The 18912-nt window shown below is 41.6% G+C and overlaps 1 protein-coding gene across 1 annotated transcript in view; it reads right to left on the minus strand.

The window, feature by feature from the left end:
• The window catches only part of INTS4 (integrator complex subunit 4), a 119063-nt gene that overhangs the window by 35593 nt on the left and 64558 nt on the right, over positions 1–18912 (minus strand). Inside the window, exons 12-15 of the mRNA XM_021062562.1 lie at positions 16059–16201; positions 11416–11531; positions 7968–8101; positions 5717–5874 (exon numbers count right to left, since the gene is read on the minus strand). Coding sequence (XP_020918221.1) covers positions 5717–5874; positions 7968–8101; positions 11416–11531; positions 16059–16201 — 551 coding nt within the window. The remainder of the gene's footprint in view (positions 1–5716; positions 5875–7967; positions 8102–11415; positions 11532–16058; positions 16202–18912) is intronic.

An 18912-nucleotide genomic window follows, 5' to 3' on the forward strand; every position in this document is an offset into this window, starting at 1 on the left:
ATTAAGTACTATTTGTTTACATTTTATTTCCATTACTCTAGGAGATGGACCCAAAAATAAGTTGCTGAGATTTATGTAAAAGAGCATTCTGCCAATGTTTTCCTCTAGGAGTTTTAGAATATTCGGTTATTACATTTAGGTCTTTAATCCACTTTGATTTATTTTTGTATATGGTATTTGAGAATATTCTAATTTCATTTTTTTTACACAGCTGTCCAGTTTTCCCACCACTTGTTGAAGAGACTGTCTTTACCGTATATTCTCGCTTCTTTTGTCATAAATTAACTGACCATAATAAGTGCATGGGTTTGTTTCTAGGCTTTCGATCCTGTCCCATTGATCCACATTTCTATTTTTGTGACAGTACCATGCTGTTTTGATTCCTGTAGCTTTGTAGTATTGTCTGAGGCCAGGGAGAATGATCCCTCCAACTCAGTTCTTCTTTCGCAAGATTATTTTGGCTCTTTGGGGTTTTTTGTGTTTCTATAAAAATTTTAAAAGTTTTGGTTGGTTTTGTGAAAAATGCCATTGGTAATTTTACAGGGATTGCATTGAATATATAGACTGCCCTGGGTAGTATGATAATTTTAACAATGTTGATTCTTCCAATCTTTCCCTATGTGTGTGTCTTCAATTTCTTTCATCAGCATCTTATAGTTTTCAGAGTACAGTTTTTCTTCCTTAGGTAGGCTTATTCCTAAGTATTTTATTCCTTTTGATGTTATGATAAATGAGGCTGTTTCCTTAATTTCTCTGATATTTCGTTCTTAATGTATAAAAATACAAACAATTTATGTATATTAATTTTGTATCCTGCAACGTTACTGAATTCACTGATGAGTTCTAACAGTATTCTGATGGCATCTGTAAGGCTTTCTATGTACGATATTATGTCATCTGCAAACAGTGACAGTTTTACTTCTTCCTTTCCAATTTGGCTTCCTTTTATTGCCTTCTCTGATTGCTGTGGCTAGGACTTCCAAAAAGTGGCAAGTGTGAGCATTCTTTTTTTTGTTTTGTTTTGCTTTTTAGGGCCACATCGCAGCTATGGAAGTTCCCAGGGTAGGGGTTAAATCGGAGCTACAGCTGCCAGCCTGCACCATAGCCACAGCCACACCAGATCCGAGCCTTGTCTGCAACCTACACCATGGCAACGTCAGATCCTTAACCCACTGAGCAAGGCCAGGGATCAAACCTGCATGCTCATGGATACTAGTCAGATTTGTTTCACTGCACCACAATGGGAAATCCCAAGAGTGAGCATTCTTGTCTTATTCCTGATCTCAGGGGAAATGCTTTCAGCTTTTCACCACTGAATATGATGTCAGCTGTGGGTTTGTCATAGATATCTTCATTATGTTGAAGTAGGTTCCCTCTATGCCTACTTTCTGGAGAGTTTTTATCATAAATGGATGTTGACTTTTATCAAAAGTTTTTGCATTTATTGAGATGATCAGATGGTTTTTATTCTTCAGTTAATGTGGTATATCGTATTGATCAATCTGTGGATACTAAAAAATTCTTGCATTCCTGGGTTAAATCCCACTTGATCATGGTGTATGATTCTTTTAAGATATTGTTCCATTTAGTTTGCTAATATTTGTTGGGGATTTTTGCATCTATGTTCATCAGTGATCCTGGCCTGTAATTTTTTGTGTGTGATTATCTTTAGTTTTGGTATCAGAGTGATAGTGGCCTCGTTGAATGAGTTCAGAAGACTGGTTTCCTCTGCAATTTTTTGGAATAGTTTCAGAAGGATAAGTGTTAACCCTTCTCTAAATGTCTGGTAGATTTCACCATGAAGCCGTGTGGCTTTGTGCCTTTGTCTGTTGGGAGTTTCTAAATTAATGATTCAATTTCAGTAACCTTAATTAGTCAGTTTATATTTTCTATTTCTTCCTGGTTCGGTCTTAAGAGATTGCATCTTTCTAGGGATTTGTCTATTTCTACTAGGTTGTCCATTTTATTGGTATATACTTGCTCATGGTGGTCTCTTATGGTCCTTTGTATTTCTCTTGTGTTGGAAGCTTTAACTTCTTTATACATATTTTTTTAATGATTTTTATTTTTTTTTCCATTATAGCTGGTTTTCAGTGTTCTGTCAATTTTCTACTATATAACAAGGTGACCCAGTCACACATACATATATACATTCTTTTTCTCACATTATTATCCTCCATCAGGAGTGTCTAGATACAGTTCCCAGTGTTATAAAGCAGGAATAACTTCTTTACTTCTGATTTCATTTTCTTGGGCTCTCTTTTTTTGATAAGTCTGGCTAAAGGTCTATCAATTTTGTTTATCTTCTCAAAGAATTAGCTTTTGGTTTCATTGATCTTGTCTATTTTATCTTTTAGTGTATTTTTCATTTTTTTCTGCTCTGATCTTTATGATCTCCTTCCTTCTACTAACTTTGGGTTTTTTTTTTTTTCCATTATTCTTCCTCTAGTTAGTTTAGGTATAAGGTTAGGTTGTTTATTTGCTACTTTTCTACTTCCTGAGGTAGGCTTGTCTGGCTATAAACTTCCTTCTTGGAACTGCTTTTGTTGCATCCCATAGGTGTTGGATTTTCATATTTTCATTTTCATTTGTCTCTAGGTATGTTTTAATTTTCTCTTTGATTTGAAACATGTCTTTGGATTTTAAATCTCACCACACTAGATGGCTCATGTCATACAAACTGTTTAATCAGAAACAGGCAGTGTGACCAGATGGAAGGACTAGAAAGACCTATGTTCTAGTCCAGAACTTTGCTGTTCCTTGTCTTTGATAGTCTTTTCCCTTCTTAACTTATTTCTATTTATTCTTCTGGTCACTGCTTAAACCATGAAAGGAAGGGCTGAGTGCCCCTTTCTGTTTTTCTAGAAAATCCTGTATTTACTCTCTTGTGTGGAAAGCAAGATACTGCATTTTCTGTTTCCCTATTTCCCCTTGTAGGCTGTAAGATACCTTGTAGTAGACTAGGTCTTGCCAAGCAGAATGACTGGCATACAATGGGTGCTGAAAAACCATAAAACAAGTGAATGAACCCAAGCTCCCTCACTCACTGTAAAAACTGGATAATTCTCATGGGATTGTTTTCAAGTTCAGTGAAATAACGTATATAAAACACTTGTAAGAGTGGGTACATAGTGGGCACTTAATACACACCAGCTCTTGTTATGATGAAGGATAGCAGAGCCTTCAGAAGATCAAATCCGGAGTTCCCGTCGTGGCGCAGTGGTACGATCCGACTAGGACATGAGGTGCGGTTCGGTCCTGCCTCGTCAGGGGTCGTCGGCGTTGCGGGGTGTGGGTAGGTGCGACGGGCTCGGATCCGCGTGCTGTGGCTCTGGCGTGGCGGGGCTACAGCTCGATTCAACCCTAGCCTGGACTCCATAGCCGGGAGTGCCAAGAAATAGCAACAACAAAAAAAAAAAAAAAAAAAAAAAAAGATCAAATCCATCCCACTGAAGGTAGGGTACGACCAGAAGAAAACGCCATCTACAAAAATCTTAAAAGTCTCCATTCTGGTTAAGCCATCATAACTAGAGTTTTCTGTTTGTTTGTTTGTTTAGGGCCGCACCTATGGCATATGGAGGTTCCTAGACTAGGGGTCCAATCGGAGCTACAGCTGCCTGCCTATACCACAGCTACAGCAATGCCAGATCCAAGCCACGTCTGCGACCTACACCACAGCTCACAGCAACGCTGGATCCTTAACCCACTGAGCGAGGCCAGGGATTGAACCTGAAACCTTATGGTTCCTAGTTGGATTTGTTTCTGCTGCACCATGACAGGAACTCCATAACTAGAGTTTTTAGCAAATATTCATTAAAGTGATATAAGTCACCCAAAGTAAGTGGTGAAAACAAAGCAGTTATGACAAGTTCTAAAAACAAACCAAAAAATTCATCCTCTGTGGCCCTCATTGAACTGTATCGGAGAAGTGAAATCTCAGTTGGGATATATGGCTGCTTCGACGACAACAGCGGGCACGTGAAGACGGTGAAGGTCGTTTGTTTGATACTAGCACTAACACGGAAATGGCCAGACTCCTAATCAGAGAAACTTGTGTATGAAATGATGACGAACATTTCACTTTTCAACAGCTATGGAAGATGCAAATTCTTATTTATTTATTTATTTTTTTTTTTCTTTTTTGGCCACATTCATGGCATACAGCAGTTCCCTGGACAGGGATAGACTCTGAACCGCAGCTATAACCTATGCAGCAGCTGTGGCAACACTGTATCCTTAACCTACTAGGCCAGGCCAAGAATCGAACTCACACTGATGTGAAGACAAGCTCAGATTCTTAACCTGCTGCACCCACAGCAGGAATTCCCAGAAAATGTAAATTCTAAAGAACCTCAGGGTTATCTGATCTGATCTCCAGTGATACACCAATCCCCTTCCCACTGCTGCATACTACAGAGCATCAATTTTAGAGCCTAAGGAAGCTAGATTAAAATCCCGGTTCTGCTACCTTCCCAAATTTCCATTTCTTATTTCTGTAGCAATGCCTGTAAAACACAGTGTCATCGACTTCTGTGGCACTGTGTGCTTTCCCTTTCTGGATCTTTTCCCATCCTGGCCACCTTGCTCAGAATGCACTTAACTAGAAACACAGTGCCCAGGACTGACCACAGCACCAGAACAGTGTCTGACCAGCAGAGAGTACAGCAAGACCATCACCTCATAAAACCCAGATCATGAGAGTGACTCAAACCAGGGTGTCTGCACACACCTATCAGCACTGCAGCTAATAACCAAATGGGCTTGCTTTCATGCATTTTATACTTGCTTAGTGCCAAACGGATAGAAAACTAACATGGACAAAACTTAAGTGTTTATTTAGGTGGGGCTGAGTCTGTGGGGCTTATTGTCCTGGGCTCAGCGCCAACGACTTCAGTAGCGGCCTCTAAAATTAATCACCTTGGTGAGGGAGCAGATGAGGAAGAAAATGGGATTGAGGCATCGCTTCAGGGTCAGCAAACTTCTTCTGGAAAGGGTCAGATGTAAATATTTTAGGCTTTGCAATCCATACAGTTTCTGTGGCAACCACTCAATTCTGTCACTGCAGCATGAAAGCAGTCACAGACAGTAGCTAAACGAATGAGCGTGGCTGCGTTTCAATCAAACCTCATTTATAAAAGCAGATAGATATCCTGCCTTTGCTAAGGGCAAAAGAGTTTCATTTCTTCGCAAATCATTCGGGATATTCTAATAGGGTCTGTCCGAATCTGCTGATTGTTCTGGCTATCCTTCCCTTCTTCCTCAGTAGCAGTCACCAAGTGTTATCTAAGCACTGATGAGGCAAAGGCTACTTGATGCAGAAGATGGAGAAACAAAAAAGAATGAGTCTAGGTCATCAGCCATCTCAGCTCCATATGCCTAAGAGGAAGAATTAATCCTTCCTCTGTTTAAGCCACTGTTACTTCCTATTTTCTACAACCCAGCCTAACTAACATGTAAGATAGGAAAAACTGAAAAAAACCTCTTTGTAACTCTTTCGAGTCTTGTGCTAATCATCAGTCTGGTCATGAACACAAAGCTTTTCTTTGCAATACGCTTAAACCACAACCCAATCCAAGTAAGAACATCACAAAATCACGTGTGAGTGTAGATCAACAGTGAGAAAAACTAGCCCAGAATCAACGCTGGAAATCAAAAGGGTCAGGCCAAGCATGACAAAGTTAACTCTGTCAAGGAAACGGGTGATCAATCGCCTCACCTGATGGTGAACTCTAGCAGCTCCTGGGTTCCCTGAGGGTCCAGGTGCTGAAGACTGTACACCCTTTCAAGACTCTGCTGCAGGAACTGATGGGATGGGTCCTCATGAGGCGTGATATTGGGAGAGAGAGCGGACGACACTAGTTTTCTACCTGGTAACTAAGCAAACACAGTGGGGTTTTAGCGCCAACGAATTCAGTGGCTCAGCTTTTGGTAACATCAAAGAAACCAAGAAAAAAATGTGAGCCAAACAAAACAAAAAGGAAAAAAAGGCTACATAAATCTGTAAATAACAACTTTCTCCTTCCCCAGCTTCAACGAGAGAGAGGGAAAGAGAGAAAGAAAGTGAACATGGTCTACTCAATACAGCCACAAGCTGGAAGAAGAAAAAGAAAAGTGGAGTTCCTGTCATGGCTCAGCAGAAACGCATCTGACTAGTAGAGGATGCGGGTTTGATCCCTGGCCTCGCTCAGTGGGTTAAGGATCAAGCACTGCCATGAGCTGTGGTGTTGCAGACGCGGCTGGATCTAGCATTGCTGTGGCTGTGTCTCTGACTGGACCCCTAGCTTGGGAACCTCCATATGCTGCAGATGTGACCCTAAAAATAATAAAACAAAATGAGAGAGAGAGAGAGAGAGAGAGAGAGAGAGAGAGAGAGAGAGAGAGAGAGAGAGAAGGAAAGGAGAGCAAAAAGGATTTCACTTTTTTTTTTTTTTTTTTTTTGCCATGTCTGCAGCATTTGGAAATTCCTGGGCCAGGGATCAAGCTGCTGCAGTGAACACACTGGACCCTTAATCCGCTGTAAGAGAACTCCAGAATTTCACCTTTTGTTTTGTTTTTTTTAGGCCTGCACCCAAGGCATTAGGAAGTTCCCAGGCTAGGGGTCGAAGCGGAGGTGTAGCTCCCGCCTATGCCAAAGCCACAGCCACGCCAGATCTGAGCCATGTCTGCGACCTACATCATAGCTCATAGCAAGGTCGATCCTTAATCCACTGAGCGAAGCCAGGGATCCACACAGCGAGGCTGTGTCCTTATGGATGTTAGTCAGATTCGTTTCTGCTGAGCAACAATGGGAACTCCCAAGATTTCACTTTTAACTTTGTATCTTCTATACAGTTTAAATTTTCTAACCATGTACATATATTATACTAAATAAAGTCATTTACACTTAATAAGTAGGGATGAGTAAATACAAATAAGGAACTTAGAAAAGTGCCTGCATAAAGGATTCAGTGTGTGCTTGCTATTGCTATCATTATAATTCACTACAAATTTTTTTCTTTCTGTATCTCTAAGCTTTAAAAATAATAAAAATTTTGGGAGTTCCCATTGTGGTGCAGCGGAAACGAATCCAACCAGTATCCTTAAGGTTAGATCCCTGACCTTGCTCAGTGGGTTAAGGATCTGGTGTTGGCATAAGTAGGTGGTGTAGGTAGCAGACAGACTTCAGATCCCACGTGGCTGTGGCCAGCAACTGCAGCTCTGATTTGACCCCAAGCCTGGGAACTCCATATGCTGTAGGTTTGGCCCTAAAAAAGCAATATAAAATAAATTTTGGAGTTCCCTGATGGCCTAGCAGTTAAGAATGCAGCATTGTCACTGCTGTGGCTTGGGTTCAGGCCCTGGACCAGGAACTTCTGAATGCTGTGGGCAGGGCCTAAATAAATAAATAAATATTATTATTAAAAAATAAATTTGAGAATCATAGCTTCACGTAATATAACATGATTTGATCTTTGATTTGAAATATATTGTTCCAGATTCCTTCTTTTTGCCTAATCCAACATAATTAATAACCCAGGATATTAAAAATGAATTGCCTTAAAAGGTAAGGAAGGAGTTCCAGTTGTGGCTCAGTGGTAACAAATCATGTGGATTCAGGTTCGATCCCTGGTCCCGCTCAGTGGGTTAAGAATCCTGCGTTGCATTGAGCTGTGCTGTAGGTCGAAGATGAGGCTCCAGATCTGGCCTTGCTGTGGCTGTGGTGTACGCCAGCAGCTGAAGCTCTGATTCAACCCCTAGCCTGGGAACTTCCATATGCTGCACGTGTGGCCCTAAAAAAAGGGGGAAAAAAAAGGTAAAGGATACAGAGAAGCAAAAGTGCAAAACAATAGGAGAGCCCAAGAATGAATAAATATGTTTTCAGAGACTATACAGCTTGCTTTCTACTATTTAACAACCACAAAGGACTAAAAATCAAAACAAAATAGAACAAAACAAAACAAAAAAGACAAAAGATGTTTTCAACATACCCTCAAGGCAGGAACAAGATGAGAAAGACTGTCTCGGAGGTAAGCATAGTGCCTGAAGGTATGATCGGAGAACAATGCTGGCATTGTTGGACATGTTTTAGCAGCATTGAAAATAAGAACCAAAACTGCAATGTCTGATGGATAAGTGGGTTAAGTAAACCTGGAGACATAAAAGGTTGAGCCTGGACAGAATTTGGTGCCTCTACTTCCCGACCTCTCAATTCCCATTAAATAACTACCGTTTCTAATAAAGAAACACAAATTCAAGAAATACATTACCCCGCTCCAAATTACTCCAATTACTCATCCAATTATCAAAAAAAAAGGTCTGCGGTTGTTGTTTTTTAACGGCCACACCTGCGGTACGTGGAAGTTCCTGGACTAGGGGTCAAATCTGAGCTGCAGCTAAGGCCGATGCTGCAGCCATGGCAACATCAGATCCCAGTCGGATCCTTAACCCACTGAGCTACGCCAGGGATCGAACCTACATCCTCCAGAGACAATGTCAGGTCCTTAACTTACTAAGCCACAACAGGACCTCAAAAAGGTTTTTTAAAATAATGCCTGCTGCTGAGAATATAAATAATCAAATAGAAACTTTTGATATATTGCCAACTTAAGTACATACTGGCACAATCCCTCTGAATAATAGTTTGATACCAGACAGGAAGAGTCTTGGGAATGTATAATAATTCCACATCTCAAAATCAAACCACAGAATCATTTGTGATAGCAAATAATCACAAACAACCTAAATGTCCAAAACCAGGAGAATGACTACACAACTTCTGTTTCATCTACTTAATGGAGTATTACATAACCATTAAAAATTGTATTTATAAAAGACTCTTTTTTTGGTCACACCAATAACATGTGGAAGTTTCTGGGCCAGGGATCAATTCCATGCCACAGAAGTGACCCCAGCTGCTGCCATGACAATGCTGGATCCTTAACCCACTGAGCCACAGGGGAGCTCCTATTAAAGACCTTTAATATTATATCATAAGCATTTTGTCATAGTGAAAAAAGCAGGCTCTATATGTAGAGAATATGACAGCAGCTATCTATCATCAAATATTTGCCTAATAAAATGAAATGTTAAAAAAAATAAAAAGGAGCTCCATTGTGGCACAGAGGGTTAAGAACCAAACTAGTATCCATGAGGATTCGGGTTCCATCCCTGGCCTTGCTCAATGGTTTAAGGATTCAGCACTGCCATGAGCTGCAGTGTAGGTTGCTGACTCGGCTCAGATCTGGCATTGCTGTGGCTGTGGTATAGGCCAGCAGCTGCAGCTCCAATTTGAACGCTAGCCTGGGAACTTCCATATGCCACAGGTAAGGCCATAAAAAGAAAAAAAATTTTTAATTAAAAAAATAACAAGAGTTCCCACTGTGGCGTAGAGTGGGTTAACAACCCAGCATTGCTATCTGTGGCAGAGGTCACAGGTATAGCTGAGATTCAGTTCCTGGCCTGGGACTTCATATGCCACAGATACAGATGAAAAAGGAAAAGAGGAGTTACTCATCATGGCACAGTGGTTAATGAATCCAACTAGGAACTATGAAGTTGTGAGTTCAATCCCTGGCCTTGCTCAGTGGGTTAAGGATCCAGCGTTGCTGTGGCTGTGGTGTAGGCCAACAGCAACAGCTCTGATTAGACCCCTAGCCTGGGAACTTCCATATACCAGGGAAGCGGCCCTAGAAAAGGAAAAAAGACAAAAGAAAAAGGAAAAGAAACCCACAAATTCCAAACCCAAGCTTTTAAAAAGGGAGAAGGAAACATGTCAAAATATTAACTGTAGGAGTTCCCTGGTGGCCAAGCAGTGAAGAACATGGTTTGTCACTATTGTGCCTGGGGTTCGATCCCTGGGCAAGGAACTTCTGTATGACGAGGGCAGGACAAAAGAAACTTGACTGTCAATTATTGTGAATAGTATGATTCTGGGTACTAAATATGAAATTTCTTCTTTCTATTTTAAAATTGTTTCTATGTATATTAATTTTATAACAGAGGGAAAATCAGAAATTAAAAGACATACCTTCCAATCTTTGCATGTATCCCTATGGCAAAGCCTGCTATTTGCCTACCTAATATCCACTGTTCCCTTGTCTTCACTAATAGAATACTGATTTTATTCCAAATATCCTCTGACTTCCTGATTAGAACCCAGACCTGATGACTGGAGTTCTAGCAACAATTCTGGACAACTGAAAATGGCAGGAGAGAAAAACAGAAGGGGCCTGGATTACCAACAATAATGTAGAGCTGCTATACCAGCGCCAGACTCCTTACCTCAAGACCTCTTTTATGTCGGGGGAAAAAAATTCTAATTAATATTGATTCTACATTTGGGGCCAGTCTCTGTCACTTACATACTTCTTAAATAACACAATGTTCCAACTACCCAGAAAAATACATTAACATAATATGCTTCCAAAAGTGTTTACCTTTTTTTTTTCAGGCCACTTTAATATGTCCTGGGGAATGTGTAACAGCATGTATCCCAAGAGTCCTTCTCTGAGGAGCCAAATTTCAAATAATCATAGTATTGCAGGGATTTTTTGTTTTTGTTTTTGTCTTTTTTCCTTTTCTGGGGCTGCTTCCTGCGGCATATGGAGATTCCCAGACTAGGGCTCAAATCAGAGCTGTAGCCACCGGCCTACGCCACAGCCACAGCAATGCCAGATCCGAGCCATGTCTGCGACCTACACGACAGCTCACGGCAATGCTGGATCCTTAACCTGCAACCTCATGGTTCCTAGTCATATTCGTTAACCACTGTGCCATGAGGAACTCGGTATTGCGTTTTAGAGGTAAAGACATCGGGGATGTGCCTTTTTTAGAGGTTAACACAGGGTTCACACATTGGTTAGCATGTCAATTACAAGGATCTTTTAAAAAATTCTGCAACTGCACTATAAAAATAAAAAAACAGAATTAGGAGTTCCTATCATGGTTCAGCGGAAACAAATCTGACTAGCATCCGTGAGGATGTAGATTTGATCCCTCGCCTTGCTCAGTGGATTAAGGATCCGGTGTTGCAGTGAGCTGTGGTGTAGGGCACAGACGTGGCTCAGGTCTGGAGAGTTATTAAGCCTCTCTGAGCCTCAGTTTCCTCATCTGTAAGCTGGAAATAATACCTCCTTCTAAGGTTGTTTGAAAGATCAGTGATAAAATGTATGAAGTATTTGAACAGTATTAGGATATAGTAGGTGCTCAATAAAATTTAGTAGTAGTATTAAATGGCAAAGTTGAATTTCTGTGAAAGTAAGAATGAAAACTACTAACCACCAGGCTCCTTCCGGATATACTCCTACCTAAAAGAAACGAGGAGGAAAAACAAAAACAAACAAACGAAAACCCAAACTTCTCAGACCACCCAAGCTGCACTGCAGAAAAAGATGACAATGTTCCCTGCTAGGTTGGGGGATTCTGCACAGAGGATACAGGCTGGGTCATCCATGTCCGGTTCAGCTGTGTCGAAATACGGGTGTGTGCTCAGGAGCTCTGGCACCAGGGGGAGCACCAGAGTTGGATGCCGACTTCCCAGGAACTTCAAGCACCTGAAACAAAAAGAGAGTCCCTCGTTAGTAAGTTAATAAATGCTTTAAAAAGTGCTGGGAATTGGAGGAAGTTCCTGCTGTGGCTCAGTGGAAAAGAGCCTAATACATGAGGACACAGGTTCGATCCCTGGCCTTGCTCAGTGGGTTAAGGACCCAGCCTTGCCATGAGCTGCAGTGTAGCTCGCAGATGCAGCCAGATCTGGCATTGCTGTGGTTGTGGTGGAGGGTGGCGGCTGTAGCTCCAGTTCAAACCCTAGCCTAGGAACTTCCATATGCCGTAGGTGTGGCCCTTAAAAAAAAAAAAAGTACTGGGAACTGGAATCAGAAAACCTAATTCAGAATCACAAATTCTCAGTCATCCATTTTTGTTACCTCTGACTTCAGATAAGTCATTCAATTATTCTGGGACATAGTTAATTCATCTAAAAACTTGTTTATTATGAAGATAAAAGAGCTGTGACATGACATATTATTACAGCTTATTTGATTAACAACCATTTCCCAGCTTCCTTGGCAAGAGAACCCTGATTTTACTCAGGTATCAGGTAGGTAGCAAAGTACTCAGAGAAGGTAGGACCAGCCCAAGGGCTCAACCACAGCTGGTCTACACCCATCCTGGCAGCCCATTCCCATTTTCCAGTGACTGGTGTGCAGATGGTCAAGTAACCCAGTTTTGGTCAACAGAGCAAGAGGGGAAGTCTGCTGGGAGTGTCTGAGGAATGTTTTCCTAACCAAATAAAAAAGAAGGGCATGAGAGGGATTGCCCTCTTCTTTCTGTCTGAAGATAGTCTTATGATGTAGCCATCTTGCAACTATGAAGAGAAAGCCAAGAAAACGGCAGAGAAATCAACCAGAGTACTAACCCTGTTAAGCCATTGAATGGCCAATCCTGAAATAAACTTTCTGACTTCTAAATTAGACCTTATTGTTAAAGCCACTTTGTTTTTTTGGGGTTTTTTTTTAAGGGCCACACCAGCAGCATATGAAAGTTCCCAGGCTAGGGGTCGAATCGGAGCTGCAGCTGCTGGCCCACACCACAGCCACAGCAACATGGATTCAAGCCACATCTGCAACCTACACCGCAGCTCTGGATCCTTAACCCACTAAGCAAGGCCAGGGATAGAACCCCATTGTCATGGATGCTAGTCAGGTTCTTAACCCGCTGAGCTACAACAGGAACTCCTAAAGCCACTTTTAATCAGATTTTCTGTTACTTATAGGCAAAAAATTCTAACCAATACTCTGGATGAAGTTCTGAAATCAGAAAAGACCTGATGTGTTACCTTGAGCAGATATATTTCTTACCTACAAAATGGGATTAAACCTCATACAGTTGTTTAAGGATTAAATGAAATAATCAATGGAAAGTATTTAGCAAGGTGTCTATCATATCATGAGAATGCAGTTAGATATTAGATATTAGCTATTATTAATTGGCTGTAACTATTATAACTACATGAAGGCCATCTGTAAGATATAAAGAACTACACATGTGCTGGTAATTACACATTTTTATTATTATTAAATTCTGAAATTGAAAAGGAATGTCAATCTTAATTTAATGTTCTCACTGAGTTTATAATCCAGCTGAGGCAAAGATGACTAACACCACGAGGTAATGAACTCTCAAATAAATGAAACTCTGCTTTCTACCTGTCAAAGGCAGAAGAGATCACTATGATGAGAAAGTTTCATAAAGGAGATGGGACTTCACCAGGGACTGGAGAATAGGTGGATCAGCAAAAAAGGGAAAACAAACCCTAAGAACAAACTCATCAGTATATGAAGTGTGAAAGGCATCACATTTTAAACACCTGATATTTTCAGAAGCGTGCACTTTTCCCCAGTCCCGTTTTTCCTTCTATGGGGAAGAAGTTGATTCACTAGGTTTCTGACCTTTCTTGGCCCTGTTACTCTCTGCGCCTTGGTGGACACTGTACCCCCACATCCCAATCACTGAGTGCTCCGTGAAGGCAATCAATAAATACACGACGAATTGAGCTGAACTGGACTGAACAAACTTGAGGAACTGGCAAAAATAGAACCAGATATCGAGAACATTTCCTAAAGCAAGATTCCCCTGGTATTTGTAGTTTTTAATGTATCTTCCAAGTTCTTGATTTGACCCAGCTTTTCTACTTTCAGAAACAATTTTTTTTTAAATGAATAAGCCAAATATTTGGAGTGATCTCATCACATAAGCTCACTTAAATATGTGGAGCACAAGGACACACAATTTTTTTGGCGGGGGGGGCGGAATACTGCGGAAAGTAACATAATGTCTTTTCTATCAAAGGAAATCTTGGTGACTCCATTTTGCTCTGGTTTCGGCTGAATCGATGCTGCCACCCCTTCCTCTTTACCTTTTTTCTCAGTAACAACTTGTTTCAAATTAGCCAACTGGGAAGAATGTGCACTCCGACCCAACCAATAGGAAGGGGACAGGTACATCACCTGCATTAGGGATAAACAGGGAGGGTCCTTTGTTCGGAGCGTGCTTCGGAGTACCTGCGCCCTTCTGCAGAAGTAAAGAGCCTTGCCGAGATTTCTCCTTGTGCACGTGTCTCACTTTCTGACACTGACGGACCCGAGCCAGGGTTATCTTAATTTTCAACATACCTACACCACAGCTCACAGCAACGCCAGATCCTTAAGGCCAGGGATTGAACCCAAAACCTCATGGATACTAGGCAGGTTCGTAACCACTGAGACACAATGGGAACTCCAAGAACACACACTTTTATATTAAATGTATGCAAATAGCTCTTTAAACAGCAATTCATGCACAGTGTTAATCTTGACTCACTCAGTAAAGCCAGAGGTAATCAGGGGAAAATACGATTGTGATTCTCCATCTGAAGACCAAATATCCACCCTTCCTCCAATCTCTACAATGACGGAAATAGACAAAGGAGTGATTAACACTACCTAGGAGAAGGGAGTCTCCGTTGTGGCTCATCAGGTTAAGAACCCGACTAGTATCCATGAGTGTCAGGAGACATGTTTCTACAATATTTTCTTGGCCTCCCTGCTTCTATTTTCTATGCTGAAAACTCCATCTTGTCCTGCTTCACTTTACCCCATCTTCCTGCTTGTAAAACAGTCGCAGTGCTGGTAAATGACTTAAGCTTAAGAACAAAGACCAAAAGGCATAAGTTATTCATGTGGTCAGCTGAATGAGGACAGAATGTGTGGTCTAGGCATGCTGGACCTGTGCAGATGGGCGCTCTGTTTGCGCAGCATGGTATGTCCTGTTATAATAAGAGAAGGAGGAACCTCATGGTCCCAAGGGGTTTATGAGCAGTTGTTAGCAGAATATGCATCAGCAAGGAGAACAAGGCGCAAACCTAGGCATGCTGGGTTACCGCAGATAGGAAGCACAATGATGATTCTCTAGATGCTATGCTTAGACAGCCAATGCTAAGCTTCCTCAATGCTAATGACTGTTAAATGCCTAAAGGTCAGAATAAAAGCTTAACCATCTAACAGCTATGTGACTTTTAAAATAATAAAAGAACTTTAAAAAAAAAAAAAACTACATCCTGCACCTACAACCCCCTCCTCACTTGATGTCATCCTAAAGAGCACAATAAAAGCAGTGTGGTTTCCTGAGGCAGCGCTCTAGGTCCCTGAGACCTTGAGTCCCCAGGTTCCCACCTTTAATTAAGATAAATGTCTGGAGTTCCCGTCGTGGCGCAGTGCTTAACGAATCCGACTAGGAACCATGAGGTTGCAGGTTCGGTCCCTGCCCTTGCTCAGTGGGTTAAGGATCCGGCGTTGCTGTGAGCTGTGGTGTAGGTTGCAGATGCGGCTCGGATCCACGTTGCTGTGGCTCTGGCGTAGGCCAGTGGCTACAGCTCCGATTCACCCCTAGCCTGGGAACCTCCATATGCCGCAGGAGCGGCCCAAAGAAATAGCAAAAAGACCAAAAAAAAAAAAAAAGATAAATGTCTCTGTGTCTTGTTTTATGTTAACTTTTTCTTAGGTTTCACAGCACCCATTCTTCAGTCCTCACCTGCTGAGCTGGTCTTGGCACATGAGGACATGCGTTCAATTCCTGGCCCCTCTCAGTGGATTAAGGTTCCAGCATTGCTGTGAGCTGTGGTTAGGTCACAGATGCGTCTTGGCTCTGGCATTGCTGTTGCTGTAGCTGTGGTGTAGGCTGGCAGCTGCAGCTCCGATGTGACCCCTAGCCTGGGAACTTCCATATGCTGCACATGTGATCCTAAAAAAAAAAAAAAATACTATATAGGAGAAAAAAGGAAATCTAATCAACTTATCTCTGTACCTGAAACTCTTACTACAGGGTTTGGCATAGAGTAAACACATAGCAGGGACATACTAAAATGTGATATTCAATTTAGGAAGCAGACAAATTGAATCAGGCTTCTAAACTGAAGGCAAAATTGAGGGCCACACCCTCAATCTATGACAATCCACTGAATAATGTCAACACTGTACAGTTGCCACATTATTTAGACTCAGTGAGCAAATAAGAAAAAAAAAAAAAAAAAAAAAATTCCTTACTTCCATATGGAGTCCCTATCGGTAGGGTACTTGGTCAAATTTTTCAGCAGCTCCACCAGTGCCAGATGAATCCCTTCTTTGGTTGAAACGTTAGTGCAGCATAAGAGTTCATGAAGAGCCTCTCTAATATCTCTGGATGAATCCTTAAAAAAAAGGTAATAATAATAATAACAGCAATCACTATGGATTAGCAATTACGGAGGACTGTACAAGTTACACGGGGGCAGAGGGTAGAGAACCTCTCAATCTTCAGAAAGGGGGGGGCTGAGTAGTCGAGAAGACTTCACAGAGGAGGTAAAATATGAAGCGATTTTTGAAGAATTCATCTGTTTATTCACTCATTCATTTGTACACTCAACAGTTACTCAACATTTATTAAATAGTCAACATTTATCAGCACCTACCATGTACCAAGTGCTAGGGACAGAGCAGTAATTAAAATCCAGTCCCTGCCCTCAGAAGATTCCTTCTAGTGAGAAGATAAAAATAAATAACTAGGGAGTTCCTGTTGTGGTGCAACACAAACAAATCCAAGTAGTATCCATGAGAATGTGGTTCGATCCCTGGCCTTGCGCAGTGGGTTAAGGATCCGGCATTGCCGTGAGCTGTGCTGTAGGCCGGCAGCTGTAGCCCTGATTCGACCCCTAGCCTGGGAACCTCCATATGCTGCAGGTATGGCCCTAAAAAGAAAAAAAAAAAAAAAAAACAGGAGTTCCCTTCGTGGCGCAGTGGTTAACGAATCCGACTAGGAACCATGAGGTTTCGGGTTCGGTCCCTGCCCTTGCTCAGTGGGTTAAGGATCTGGCGTTGCCGTGAGCTGTGGTGTAGGTTGCAGATGCGGCTCAGATCCCGCGTTGCTGTGGCTCTGGCGTAGGCCGGTGGCTACAGCTCCGATTCGACCCCTAGCCTGGGAACCTCCATATGACGTGGGAGCGGCCCAAAGAAATAGCAAAAAAAGACAAAAAAAAAAAAAAAAACTAAATACATAAGTCAAACATAAGTTCTGTGGAAAAACTATAAAGCAGGTTAAGAATAAGAGTGCTAGGATAAGTGGGGCATTTTACATGTATCATCAGGGGGAACAGCAAACATAAAGGCCATGATGTGAATGGGGTTGAAAAACAGCAGTGTACAAAAATAAACTCCAAATGGCTGAAAGACTTAAATATACGACAGGACATCATCAAACTCCTAGAAGAAAACATAGGCAAAACACTCTCTGACATCAACATCATGAATATTTTCTCAGGTCAGTCTCCCAAAGCAATAGAAATTAGAGCAAAAATAAACCCATGGGACCTCATCAAACTGAAAAGCTTTTGCACAGCAAAGGAAACCCAAAAGAAAACAAAAAGACAACTTACAGAATGGGAGAAAACAGTTTCAAATGATGCAACTGACAAGGGCTTAATCTCTAGAATATATAAGCAACTTATACAACTCAACAGCAAAAAAACCAATCAATCAATGGAAAAATGGGCAAAAGACCTGAATAGACATTTCTCCAAAGAAGATATACAGATGGCCAACAAACACATGAAAAAATGCTCAACATCGCTGGTTATAAGAGAAATGCAAATCAAAACTACCATGAGATACCACCTCACACCAGTCAGAATGGCCATCATTAATAAATCCATAAATAACAAGTGCTAGAGGGGCTGTGGAGAAAAGGGAACCCTCCTGCACTGCTGGTGGGAATGGAAACTGGTACAGCCACTATGGAGAACAGTTTGGAGATACCTTAGAAATCTATACATAGAACTTCTATATGACCCCGCAATCCCACTCTTGGGCATCTATCCGGACAAAACTCTACTTAAAAGAGACACATGCACCCACATGTTCATTGCAGCACTATTCACAATAGCCAGGACATGGAAACAATCCAAATGTCCATCGACAGATGATTGGATTCGGAAGATGTGGTATATATACACAATGGAATACTACTCAGCCATAAAAAGGATGACATCATGCCATTTGCAGCAACATGGATGGAACTAGAGAATCTCATACTGAGTGAAATGAGCCAGAAAGACAAAGACAAATACCATATGATATCACCTATAACTGGAATCTAATATCCAGCACAAATGAACATCTCCTCAGAAAAGAAAATCATGGACTTGGAGAAGAGACTTGTGGTTGCCTGATGGAGGGGGAGGGAGTGGGAGCGATCGGGAGCTTGGGCTTATCAGACACAACTTAGAATAGATTTACAAGGAGATCCTGCTGAATAGCATGAGAAGTATGTCTAGATACTCATGTTGCAACAGAAGAAAGGGTGGGGGAAAAACTGTAATTGTAATGTATACATGTAAGGATAACCTGACCCCCTTGTTGTACAGTGGGAAAATAAAAAAAAAAAAAAAAAAAAAAAAAAAGAAAAACAGCAGTGTGGCTGCAGCAGAGTAAAAAGAGCTGGTACCAAATGACATCAGAGTGGCCTCTTCCCTCCCTGACAGCTTGTGTGCAACCTCACTAAAATGATTAGAAAAGCTCACCAACAACTTAACACTAATGTAAATGGATATAGATAGTTTTACTTTTATTTGATATATCTGTATCGTTTTTTTGACCAGTTTCTTTTTCTTTTTTTTTTTTTTTTTTTTTTGTCTTTTTGCCATTTCTTGGGCCGCTCTCACAGCATATGGAGGTTTCCAGGCTAGGGGTCCAATCGGAGCTGTAGCCACCGACCTACACCAGAGCCACAGCAACATGGGATCTGAGCCGCGTCTTTGACCTACACCACAGCTCACGGCAACGCTGGATCCTTAACCCACTGAGCAAGGGCAGGGATCGAACCCTCAACCTCATGGTTCCTAGTCGGATTCGTTAACCACTGCACCAC

The sequence above is a fragment of the Sus scrofa genome, chromosome 9, assembly GCF_000003025.6.
Source record: "Sus scrofa isolate TJ Tabasco breed Duroc chromosome 9, Sscrofa11.1, whole genome shotgun sequence".
Taxonomy (NCBI): Eukaryota; Metazoa; Chordata; class Mammalia; order Artiodactyla; family Suidae; genus Sus; species Sus scrofa.